Raw genomic sequence first — 13,091 nt, 5'->3', positions numbered from 1 at the left:
CCACGTTCTGTGGTTCCCCATCTATGCATGAGGTCCAGCTCCTCAGAGAAGCACGAAGGGCCTTCACGCTCTGCCCCTGCTCATCTTTCCAGCCTCAGTGACAATGAAGTCCTGGAGGAGCCACTGCCACTCACACGCAATGTTCTTTCTACATCTCTGCCCCTTTGGTTCTGGTGATATTTCCACCTGGAATGCCCTGCTCTAGCTGATTTGTATCTGAAAAATGAGATCCAGCTCAGGTGCTGAAGTGGAACACAGCCAAAGCAGCACTTTGAGGAAAATTAATAGCTTTAAATAATCAAGAAAAAAAAAAAGATTGATAATAAATGAACTGATCTTTCAACTCAACAATCTAGAAAAATGACAGCAAAAGAACCTGAACAAAGTATAGGAATGAATTTAATAAAAATACAAGCAGGAACAGTGACACCCTATTAAGTTCTATCTTTGTCTCTCACAATTCATGAGTGTCAATATCTTATCCCAGAAATGTTCTTTTACTAATTTCTGATAAACTCTGCAAAACAAGCAATCAGCTTCCTATGTGACTGTACTCTCGTGTCCAGCCTCTGACTTAAATTCTCCCTGCTGTTCCGTGAGGAGGCACGGCCATACCTGTGGAGTCCTTGAACATCCACATGTTGTCAGTCTCTTCCGCCAAAGGACAGCCACTCTCCGATTGGCTGAACCGGCTGCGCCGCAGGGCGTGGGAGACGGGAGCCCGGTGGCGGCGTCTCTTGCTGAGCTGCACCCGGGTCTTGAGAGCACTTGAGTCAAGAACGGAGGTTTGCTTTGGGGGCAGAGCAAGGGAGCCATCAGCCGGGGGTATCACAATAGTGGGAGTGGGTCGCTCTATGGAGGGCGGTGCCCGGGCCAGCCTTCCCACAATTCAACAGTCAGCTAAACACTACCTGAGCCTGACCTCCCCCGGGAAACGTGCTGCACAGGCTGCCACGAACCCAAGGAGCTGAGTGCCCCAGCACAGTGGCTGGGCACACAGTGGGCACACAGTGGGAATGCCGCTCGCCCCCTGGTGATACACGAGCACGCGTGCGAGCTAGACCAAGGCTTGGAACACAGCAGGAGCTCAACAAACGTGTATTTGCTTGTTGACCAAATAACTGAATACATCATCTACCCAAATCCTTACAAGTTTTTGTACAGAGTTCACAGGCAAGGAGGCTCTCGGTATGCACCCTCCCCCGCCCACCATCACCAGGCTGCAGGAGGCAGGAGGCAGGGGGTGGAGCAACCTGCTGAACATCAGGTCCCCAGGGCTCACAGCCTGAGCAGAGGCTGGCAGAGGGTCACTGGGGTCCTCCACAGTGGCCTCCATTCCCAGGGGAGCTGGGGGATGGGTAGCACCTGCCCTGTGCTGTCCTGCGAGATGGGAGTGAAGCACTCACGGGGCTGCGTCTCAACCCTGCCCCATTCAGATCCCGGCTGTGTGTCCTTGAGCGATGAACGTACCTCTCTGATCCTGGCTGTCCCTACTGATAAAACAGGGACAAGCTGTGTGTGTCCCCTTCCCAGTGGGGGTGAGAAAATCCTTGCCACCCTCGCTTCAGGCAGCGCCCGACCTGCTCACAGCTGAGAGCCGCTCCCACGGTACACCGGTCTCTCCCTGGCACACCCCTGTTCTCGTGTGAAGTTCCCTTCTTCCTCCTAGGTCTACCCTGGAGAATCCTGCCACTCGACGCCTCCCAGATCAGCGCTGATGGCTGTTTTCAGTGCCCTGCTCCCTGGAGGTGGCAAGTGACGGACACCCTGCTGGGGGCTGCGGAGAGCTGACATTTGCCCAGCAGCTGTGTTCTCCTAGGGGCTGCTCCTGGGGACACCCCCCCCCCCCATGCCCATGCTTGGGGTGCAAGGGCTTTCCCTCTTGGAAGAGCCACACCAGGAAACGCTGCCTACAGCAACACACCCAGCAGCAGGACCCTGAGCCAGCCCCAGGCTCCTCACGCTCGGCATTACAAGCCTCGAGGCAGGACCTCCCAGGGCAAGACACCAAGCTTCCTGCCTGGCCAGCCAGTTCTAACTTGCACGCACTGACTGTATTGGAGCCTGTGAGGCCAATCGTGCTGCGTACAAGTGGACAAGGAAACAGGCTCAGTGAGGGGAAGACATTTGCCCTAAGACACACAGCTCACGCACAAGCAAGTCTCATCTCTGCCCCGAGCACAGAAGTCCCTCATGTACAACCCCCCCCCCCCAGCAGACACTGGGGCCTCCCTTCGCTGCTCCCCGGGCCTCAGAACTCACATCGATGAAGGAGAAGTCGTCGGCTCTCCTGGCAGGGCCGGTCTCTGGGCCGGGCGGCCCCTCGCTCCCGTCAGTGGAGTCCAGCTCGGCGCTGGAGCGGTCCACGCTGGTGCTGCGCTGCTCCCTGGACGAGTCGTGTGGCTCCGCAGCCGAGGCGGTCTCCGTGTGGGAAGACAGGGAGGACAGGCGGCTGCTGGGGGGCTGCTTCCACGCCGTGGCGCTGCTGTCCGGGGACGGGGACTCGGAGGCCACGCTGCAAGGAAGGGAGCGAGCAGAGAGCTTCCAGTACAAGAGGTGGCAGCAAACACAGCCTCAGGCGTGCTCCCTACGCCAGCCAGCAAGCGATGGACCGAGCATCCCAGCCCCACAGCCTCTCTGGCAGTCGCACACAACGTGCCAGCCAGGTGCGGGAACACCTGGACAGGTGCAGAGTGGGCGGGGTCAGTGCTGTGCCACTGCAGACCCCCTACCCCGGGGCTGTCCAATACAGGGGGCTCCTGGACCCTTGTGCTTGGACCATGCTCCGCTGCCGTCCCAGGCGATTTGCAGGGAGCTGGATGGGAAGTGGAGCAGCCGGGACTGGAACCGGCGGCCGTACGGGATGCCGGCACTGTAGGCAGTGGCTTTACCCACTGTGCAACAATGTGGGGCTGCTCCTGGACCCTCATCACATGCCAACAGCTGAAGTGTCCTGTGACTATCACGTACACACTGGACACTTTGAAGGAAAACCAGAATGCAAGCTGTCTCTTTAGTAACTTTTCATGCTAACTGTATGGCTAAATGATCATACTCTGGAACTGCTGGTTTCAAAAATACACCATTAAAATTAATTCCATCTGTTTCTTTTCCCTCTTTGATATGGCAGTTTTGGGCCATTTTATTATTTTTTATTTTTATTTAGTTGAGAGAAAGAGAGCTCCCACCTGCCACTTTACTCCCCGACTGCCCACACCAGTGACGGCTGGGCCAGGACAAAGCCAGGAGCCAGGAGCTCCTCCCAGTCCTCCGTGTGGGAAGCGGGAACCCAACCCCTTGAAGGAGCACCCGCTCTGCCTCCCCGGAGTGCACAGCGGATCCGGAGCAGGGCTGGGACTCAGAGCCAGCATTCTGCCGCGGGCCGCGCTGTCCCGCGTGGCGCCTGAACCCCGCGTTCAACATCCTCCCTTGAGGGCAACACTTCCTTTTGTTGCAGACTTTCAAGCAGAGTTTCTGACACCCACATCCCCTTGTGTGGATGGAGTCTGGGCCAACAAGGACCTGGGCAGAATCTGGAGTGAGCGACATGGGGTGGGGGATGGGGAAGAAACAGCTCCTGAGCGGGTCAGGACAGGCTACACAATCCACAGGGTCCAGGGACGCCCAGACCAAAGAGCTCCTCGCTCCACAAAACCAAGACACTCAGAGGAGGCTGCGTCTGGCCCAACCGTTGGACACCTGCATCAGTGCCTGGGGTCCATTCCCAGCTCCGGCTCCTGCCTCCAGCTTCCCGCCACTGGGGACCCAAGTTATCATGTCCCTGGTACAGAGACCGGGACCGAGTTCCCAGTTCCTGGCTCCTGGCTTTGGCCCCGGTCCCGCCCTGCTGCTGTGGGCATTTGAGGAGTGAACTGGGGAATGGGAGTTCTCTGTGTATCTCTCAAAAGAAGAAGAGAAATGAAAACCTTCAAGATGATGCCAGCAGAGCAGGAGCGCCAAGTGCAGTCCTGCGCACCTGCCTGGGCTCCCTGCCCTGAGGGTAGCAGAAGCGACCCGATTTTGTGGATTCAGGAATCCGCAACCTGGCACACTGGGGAGAGACGCACCTTACCCTTAATCCAAGGGAAGTTGGGTCTCTTATGCATGGCAGGTGGAAAAAGACCCAAGCCCATTTCATTTGAATTTTTAAAAATAAGATGATCCCAGCTGACACGGGGTTATAAGCATTTTAAAAAATGTGTCTTAAGCGCTCTTCCCTAAGAGCCACATCATCCTGTCCTGGACTCTGATACCCACAAGGTGCCTGGGCTGCAGTCTTAGGATCAAGGGACCCTGGGTAGCAAACGGCCTGACCAGGGATGCCCCCAGCAGCGGGCGGTCACGGCCCACACTGGCACCCACTCGCGACCCCAATCCCGCTCAGCCCAGACAGACGAGCTCCAGCCACGCAACGAGCCAGGTTGTCTGTGCTCATCCTAGGTTTCAGCCCGGTTCCTCACAACCTACACTCGAGCCACCCAGCCATCCAGAGCCCCCGGTGCACGCCGGGATGACACGGACAGGTGCACTCGCACGGTGCACGCCGGGATGCCACCGACAGGTGCACTCGCACCGCCAGAGCCTTGTCAGGAAGGGGCTAGGCCTGGGAAAAGTGAGGGCGGAGGGGAAGGACCCACTGAGGCCAGGGCACGTGAGCGCGCTGCAGCCCGGCCTTCTCGGGATTCTGCACCTGCTACGGGAGGTGCCCAGGCCTGGCCGGGATGCGCACAACGACCGAGAGAGACGCAGCTCCTACACTGAGGGGGCGGGAGCTTCAATCCTAACGCGGAAGAAACATTTCCAAGTTGACCAAAACGACTGATGGGCACTGGCCAAAAGTAGCTCGAGCCATCGGCCCTCAGTGGGTCCCGCGGGTGGCCGTGGGCTTTATCGACAGCCCGGGCGGCATCGGAAAGCAGCGTCCAGCCCAGGGTGAGGCGGTTCCCAGCAGGGAGAACGTGGAAGCAACGAGGATGGAAGGCGGTGGACGAGGTGCGTGGCACTTGTCCATTTTCCTGCTGTGTTCTCGCCTCCACTTCCGGTAACAGAAGCTCCGCCCCATAGGAATCCTGCCCAAGATGGCGGCCCACGCTGCTCCTCCCACAGTTCTGGTCACTGGGCTGGACCTCGACATGTGACCCAACCGAGCCAATCACAGCAGCCCTCTCCTGAGCTGCGCCACAGTGATTGGTCCAGGCGTGGTCATGTGACCCAAGCCTGGCCAATCCCGGATGGTCCTACCAGAGTTTTTTTCTTATCCTTTTGCTTTCCTGGTATCCAAGCCCTAGTGGGTAGAGTTAGTGCCACCCATGGCCCCGAGACTGAGGCTGCTAAGCAGAGAGGAGGAGAATTGAGAGGGTGGGGAAGAGACAGGAGGACACCCCGGGACAGCCCAGCCTCCTCCCTCGCAGCTCCCCGAGTGAGTAAACCTCCCATTTCCCGCCTCCCATCAACCTCAGTTTCTAGTCTTGTGGCCTAAAGCATCCCTATACAGGGTGCGGGGACCGTATCCCTTCCGTGGGCTGTGTGACACCAAGGGGGCTGGGTCATCCTCGGGACGCAGTCTGCGGCCCACTGTGCCTGCCGCCCGGCAGGAGGAAGCTGGGGCACTTCATAATTTTCTTTTTTTTGTTTGTTTGTTTGTTTGACAGGCAGAGTGGATAGTGAGAGAGAGACAAAGGTCTTCCTTTTTGCCGTTGGTTCACCCTCCAATGGCCGCTGCGGCCAGCGCATCACGCTGATCCGAAGCCAGGAGCTTCTCCTGTGTGCTTCTCCTGGTCTCCCATGGGGTGCAGGGCCCAAGGACTCGGGCCATCCTCCACTGCCTTCCCGGGCCACAGCAGAGAGCTGGACTGGAAGAGGGGCAACCGGGACAGAATCCGGCGCCCCGACCAGGACTAGAACCCGGTGTGCCAGCACCACAAGGCAGAGGATTAGCCTGTTGAGCTACGGCGCCAGCCCATAATTTTCTTTATCTCGGAGACTAAGGAGGCTGGTGAGAGAGCAAGCCAGAGACAGCTCCAACCCGCTGGTTCATTCCCCAAAACCCTGCAGTGGCCAGGGCTGGGCCAAGGCCAGAGCCAGGAGCCGGGAACCCAACCCAGGAACCCGGGAACCCGGGAACCCCACCTAGTGGCAGGGACCCAGCTCACTGAGCCATTACCAGTGACTCCAAGAGTCATGTTAGCACAATCAGCAGAGCCAGGATTCGAACCCAGGCATTCCGACATGGGCCATGGGCGTCCACACTGGCGGCTACACCACCATGCCAGATGCCCCACGAGCACGGGTGTGTCTCATGGGAGCCATGTTGCATTCCTGTTGGACAACATGGATGCAGAACAAATGACTGAGGATGAGCAGGGGTTGGGGGGGGGGGCGGTCTCCTGCATCATCCCATCTGCTCATTCATTCACTCACTCAACCCTTCAGTACAGGGTTTACGGAGCACTCACTACCTGCCAGGCGCCGCTAACCACCATATCGCACGTCCTCTCCACAGTCGTATAAGGAATATGTTGTAATCCACAGTCCCACGGGGTAGGATTACATCATGAAATTAAATCTGAGCCTGGTTAAAGACAAAGTACAGAGATGCAAAATCATTCGCCCAATGGGGCAGAGCTGGGGCGGAGTCCAGGCCCTCTGCTATGCCTGAACTCTTCCCATGAACACGCCCTCAGAGAAGTGGAACTGCCCACGATAGAGCATTCATAAGCAAACCAGGCCAGGAACTGTCCCTGCCCAACACCTGCAGGAAAGAGGCATGTACCAGCTCCACGGCTCACTAGGCTAATCCTCCGCCTGAGGCAACGGCACACCGGGTTCTAGCCCCGGTTGGGGCGCCGGATTCTGTCCCGGTTGCTCCTCTTCCAGGCCAGCTCTCTGCTGTGGCCCGGGAGGGCAGTGGAGGATGGCCCAAGTGCTTGGGCCCTGCATCTGCATGGGAGACCAGGAGAAGCACCTGGCTCCTGGCTTTGGCCGTAGCGGCCATTTGGGGAGTGAACCAAAGGAAGGAAGACCTTTCTCTCTGTCTCTCACTGTCTAACTGCCTGTCCCCCCCTACAAAAAAAAGAGGAGGTGAAGCCCCTGGGGCGTGGGAAGCCCATCCCTTGAGAAAAGGGCGGGGGGGGGGGGGCTCACCTGTCTGGTGAGCCTGACCTGAGACCTCCAGCTGCGCTCTTGAGCTCAGCTTTCCCCCCAGGTGCACTGGCACTCCACCACGCTTCTGTAAATGCTGCAGTAATTTCATTACCTGGAATACTGGAGGCCGCTGGGGTTGTAGGGTGGGATTTAGTTAATCCACAAAGGACAAGGGAAGTACCAGAGCGGAGGCAGCAGAGGGCGCCACTGTCCAAGGTATCACTGCGCGGTAATTTCCCAGGGACGGTCCAGGGACGGCAGGCGGCAGTGCCTCTGGCAGACAGCAGAGGGCGCCCGCCCCAATAGGTCCGGATGTGCGCTCCTGGGTGTAGGGTGGCCCTTCTCCTATGAGACCCTGGGAGCCCCTCCCTGCCCCGGCCTCCATCCCCTCCAGGTCTCCAGCCTAGTGCTCTTGCTGAACCCAAGAACGTTCACTAACTAAAACCCCTGTATTTCACGGGTTAGTGGGGAAAAGACTTTTCTTAGTAGCCTAAGAAACTTTTGTTTCCATTTTTATCTTTCCCTTTTTCAATTCCCTCAGTTTCAACCCAACTGTCAGCCACAGCTCTGGGACGTAACCCGGGTGCAACCACTCCTGATAGCAGGGGACACACACCGTGCCCTGGACCGGTCCTTGCCTCTGTCTGAGCCTTGGTCTCCTCTCCTGGCGTAGGAGACTGAGTTGCAGAGAGACCTGGCCTGGAGCCATCGGCAGAGGAAGGCAGGAGCTGCAGACACAGTGGATCCAGCCCAGGAGGGTCACGAAGCCATCCCCTGCCCCATCCCACCCAAAAGGGAGAAGAAAATCTATACTGGGGGATGATGAAAAAGCTCCCACTATGTGCTAGGAACCAGTGGCCACATGGGTTACCCTAGCAACCACCCCAGCAGAGTGGGAGCCTCAATGTTCTCTCCGGTGAGATGGGGTGAGAGGATCCAGGTGTTAGTCGCTTCACTAGCCCCGCCCCTGTCTGGAGCTGCCCAGAGCCCCCTCCTCGCCAGGCTGACCCTGAGGGCCCCGAGCCAGCCTCGCTGGAGGCAGCCACGCAGCGTGTGTGTTACGAAGGCGCTTCAGAAATCCACAGGAAGTGCATTTCATTTTAAAGATGGGGCTGGCTAGGGCTGGCTAGGGCTGGCTAGGGCTGGCTAGGGCTGGCGCTGTGGCTTGGTGGGAAAAGCTGTTGCCTGTGGCGCCAGCATCCCATGTGGACGCCAGTTCGAGAACTGGCTGCTCCACTTCCCATCCAGCTCTCTGCTGTGGCTTGGGAAAGCAGTAGAAGATGGCCCAAGTCCTTGGGTCCCTGCACCCACGTGGGAGACCCAGAGGAGGCTCCTGGCTCCTGGCTTTGGATCAGCTCAGCTCTGGCCGTTGTGGCCAATTGGAAAGTGAACCAGCAGATGGAAGACACCTCTCTTCTCTCTTCTCTCTCTCTCTCTCTCTCTCTCTCTCTGCCTCTCCTTCTCTCTGTGTAACTCTGACTTTCAAATAAATAAATCTTAAAAAAAAAAAAAAAAGCGATGCCTGTGTGTGGGGAGCAGGGGTGGTTTTCATTCTGATTGTTCTATGGTGGTAAAACGTGTGCACACGACACTTGGTTCACCATGGGTGATATCTAGGGCATCTACCATGCTCTGCAGCCCTCACCACTACAGTGTTCTAGAACATTCTCAGCATCCCCAAAGCAAAACCAGGACCCACTCAGTAGTCACTCCCAGCCCCTCAGCTGCTTCCTGTCTAGGGATTCGCTCACCTTGGACAGCACACACATCCTTGTCATTATAAACTTTTGAGGACTTTGTAAATTTCCAGTAAAATAGAAATCAGGAGACGAGTGGGTTGCATCAAGCCCCCTCTCTCACCCCCCACTCCTCCCGGGAGCCAGGCCCCCAGCACGCACGGCCTACCTGTCCCGGCCTTGGCGCTGGTCTGTCCACGTCCCATACTGGCTGTCGGCCTCGTTGACGAGGGTGTCGGTGTCCTTGGCCTCGGCTGTCCTCCTGGAGAAGCATTGCTTCAGCTGGCCCTGCAGGGGGCGCACACAAGAGGGGATGCCCGTCAGGAGGCGCCCAGAGCCCCGGGCTGCGGGCACAGCCGCAGCTCACTCCCTGCCACCCTCCCAGGTGGGCCCAGCCGGCACGTGTCCATGGAGCTGCTGTCCTGGGCTGTCCCAGACATCCCCGGGAGTGGTCACCGCATCTGGCACGCAGGGCCCTGCTGGGCATTCACTGCCCCTCGTCCAAGTTCCTGGCGCCCCCGCACACCCCAGGGCAGCCTGACCAAATGTCTCCCACATCAACGTCCCTATGACCCACGCGCCACCACCACACATCTCCCGTCAGCGTCATCCAGGGCACTGAGCTGTTGACATGGGATCACCTCTCCAGCCTGCTGCAGTCCTGGGCTAATCCCAGGAGGCAGAGCAACCCATTTTACAGATGATAAAGCAGAGGCTTAGAGAAGAATGAAGTGACACGCCCCATGGGAGGATTTAAACAGGGGTCTTGGACCCCACGTCCCAGATGGGAACCCCTGCGCTCCCCCACGGCTTTGGTGCTGGGCCCCTCAGTGCCTGGTCTGTTCTGGGTCCCGGCCCCGGGAGGGGGCAGGCAGGAAGTGCGAGGGCTGAGCCAGGACCTACCTGGCACCCAGCAGGTAACCTGAAAGCCCTCACCAGGTGACTGAACCCCAGGGTTTCCTTCTACATCCCGTCCACAGAAGGAAAGCCATTCCATGAACCTCAGAACCAGCTGCCACGGAGGCGATGGAGTGGGGAGAAACTGGGAGACGCTGGAGAAGCTGGGATACGGGCTCTTGGCCCAGGGACAATGTAAATGGCCTTGGTGGCCTGGGCATCGGATGGCACTCCCAGTCATTCTCCCCAGGACGGATGTGGAGATGGGGGCCAGGGGTCACAACCGCCTTGGCCCCAACTCCAAGAGGACCACCTGGGAGCATCTTCACTCCCCGCATCCCACTGGCGCTCAGGAGGCAAACTGGGCTGGCTGGAGCTTCTCCCTCTCTTCTCCTGCTCAAGAACCTTCACAAGCTCCCTACTGTCTTCCCACTGAAAGCCAAGGCCCCACGGCTCCTGCCCAGCCCCATCCCTCAGCCTTGCTCCAAACAAACGCCTACCCCACCTCCTCCCTGGCCATACTCCCCTCTGTATCCCGCACAGGCCTCGCACGTCTTGGCCTGCATGGCTTTGCTTGAGCCCTTCCCCCCTTCCTGCCCGCCCCCACCCAGAGCCACTGCACCTGGCCATGCCTCTACTTCCCCCTGGACGCCTCATCACTTGCACCAGGTCCAGTTTTTACTTACAAACTATTTACCCAACAAGGATTTACTGCGCACCTACTGTGTGCCAGGCATCAGGGAACCGGAAAGGGGCGGCGTCACAACACACAGCCCCAGAGGCACCCTTTAGGGCTGGGGTGTTCTGCCACCTTTGCTCCCCACGTGGCGTCTGCCTGGCACATAGTAGGTGCTTAGCTGGTGGAGTTGGGATGATTGACGGGGGAGCCCACTTGCTGCTCAGCTTCTCTGGATGCTTAGCTGCGCGAACCTCTGTGGAGGGCGTGTCGGGGGAACAGCCTTGCTGTGTGGCCTCAGCGGGGCAGCCTCCCTCTCTCAGCCACAGGGAGGCAGTGGGGTCACCCCAAGGGCATGGATGGCCCGGCACTCAGCAACCACCCAAGCACTGCCCGGCTCCTCCCCTGTTCTTTATCTCACTTTCTGGGGATGCCCGTGTACCTCTTGCCACGATGGGAAGTGGTGGCAGGGATGAGAACTCAGGCTGAGCCCTTGGTCACTGCACCAATGCAAGTTCCAGGTAAACACGCAGGAATTCCCAAGAACACTTGAGAGTGACACAGAATAACTCCCCGCCCAGACGGAACCCCGGGACAGTCCCGCTCGAAAATTTCCCTGGGTCAATTCCACTACACCCTCGTCGTCATCCCACGGCTGAGACGACTCCGCTGCACGGCTTCGGCGGGGTTCACTTAGCGCTATGATCAACAACTCGACGCACATCCCAGAGGCGAAGCCAACACAGCCCCGTGCTCCCTCCCATAGGAGGAATTCCTAAGTACAGACGGGCCGGCCACAGGGCAGTGGACTTGGAAGACTTTGCCTCCTGGTGAGTTCGCCAGCCTTGGGACAGCCCCCAGCTCCCAGCCGTCTCAGGCAGCTTGTGGGGCTCGGGATGGAGTCAGTGCCCATGGCGGGCACCTTCCGTGCCTTTGCCTTGGAGGCATGGCACCCTTGGCAGGATCCTCCCTGGAGCTCAGGAATGGAAATGATCGCCCGGGAGTGCTCCCAGCTGCTGGCTATTTTTTTTTTTTTTTTTTTTTTTTTGACAGGCAGAGTGGATAGTGAGAGAGAGAGAGAGAGACAGAGAGAAAGGTCTTCCTTTTGCCGTTGGTTCACCCTCCAATGGCCGCTGCGGCCTGCACATCTCGCTGATCCTAAGCCAGGAGCCAGGTACTTCTGGTCTCCCATGCGGGTGCAGGGCCCAAGGACTTGGGCCATCCTCCACTGCCTTCCCGGGCCATAGCAGAGAGCTGGCCTGGAAGAGGGGCAACCGGGATAGAATCCGGCACCCCGACTGGGACTAGAACCTGGTGTGCCGGCGCCGCAAGGTGAAGGATTAGCCTGTTAAGCCACGGCGCCGGCCCGCTATTTTTAAAGAGGTGATGGAACCGGCCACTCAACAGCTTAATCCCCACCAGGGGTCAGGTTCAGAGGCCAGTGGCGCTTCCAGTCCTTTGTAGTGCTGCAAGCTGGACCCTCAGCCTGCCCCTGTGTGTGTGTGTGTGCGCTAAGCCCAGGGGGAAGGCAGAGAAGCAACAGCTTGGAGCCATTTCACAGCTGGGGCTGGGGGCAGGGAGGGGGAGGCGGGGCTTGCTGTCCCTACTCCGCCCCAGCTGGCCAAGTGGCTCCACCCATCCAAGCCTTGGTTCTCTCAGGCTAAAGCGAGGGCTCTGTGGAGGCTGCAAGGAGAAAGATCTCTGGAAAGTGTGAGGCCCAGCGCCTGGCCTGCAGCAGGTGCTCCTAACAGGTGCACCCAACGGGAGCTGCTATTTTTAGAACACCTTCACGCCCTCCCCAGAGTCAGGCAGGAGAAGCGAGACTTGGCAAGGTGTGCTTCTTCCTGGGACCTCACACACCCTCCCCTGCCACCCCCAGGATGGAGATGGCCCAGGCCCAGTGACTGGGGAGGGGACCCACAGGTGGGGCTCTGGGTCAGCGCAGGGTCTGTAGGATCCCGAGGGTGGGGTCTGGGCTTGCTCTGGGCAGCCCTGGGCCCTGTGGTGGCTGGCCACAGTCTGGTAGATCCTGGCCATTCACCCAAGGGCTAGGATTCAGGCTCAGGAGTCCAACATTCCTAGGGCAGGGAAGGACAGGTCTTTTCCCTCCACGGGCCTGGGATTCCCGAGGGCAGCATCTCTCACCACCTCTGTCTGGAATATTCCACCGGCCCCAGGCAGCTCGCCGCTCCTCTCCCCACCCCTGCCTGCCATGTGCCCTATCCCCTTTCTCCTCCCCTAGACGGCACCCTGAGCCTGCAGGGCCCTGCTCCACACCCTGCTGGCCTGGCTCCCCGAGGCACTCGGGGTCAAGTTCAACACCATAAATGCCACCTACAGGGCCCTCAATAGTGGGGGACTTGGGAGGTCTTCTGCTCCTTCAGGGTCACTCTCCTGCCTCTCCTCTCTCTTCTCACCCTCTCCCAGGGACCACCAACAACCACCAACATCAACAACTACCAACAACCACCACCAACATCAACTACCAACAACCAACAACAACCACCAACATCAACTACCAACAACCAACAACAACCAACAACATCAGCTACCAACCTTTCTATAACTTTCAACAAGTCAGATTTTCAAAAATTAGCTTGAAGGCAGTAAACAAGACAGCCTGAAAACCCTCAGATGAA

General features: G+C 58.5%; 1 protein-coding gene across 4 annotated transcripts in view; it reads right to left on the bottom strand.

Moving 5' to 3' along the window:
* The window catches only part of KIAA1671 (KIAA1671 ortholog), a 193,052-nt gene that overhangs the window by 14,042 nt on the left and 165,919 nt on the right, over nt 1–13,091 (bottom strand). For all 4 annotated transcript variants that reach the window (XM_062182721.1, XM_062182724.1, XM_062182723.1 and 1 more), the window contains 3 exons: nt 9,049–9,167; nt 2,263–2,515; nt 616–790 (listed from right to left, as the gene is read on the bottom strand). In XM_062182721.1, coding sequence (XP_062038705.1) covers nt 616–790; nt 2,263–2,515; nt 9,049–9,167 — 547 coding nt within the window. The remainder of the gene's footprint in view (nt 1–615; nt 791–2,262; nt 2,516–9,048; nt 9,168–13,091) is intronic.

This window comes from Lepus europaeus, chromosome 23, assembly GCF_033115175.1.
Source record: "Lepus europaeus isolate LE1 chromosome 23, mLepTim1.pri, whole genome shotgun sequence".
NCBI classification, from domain to species: domain Eukaryota; kingdom Metazoa; phylum Chordata; class Mammalia; order Lagomorpha; family Leporidae; genus Lepus; species Lepus europaeus.
This window is presented reverse-complemented; position numbering and strand designations above follow the sequence as displayed.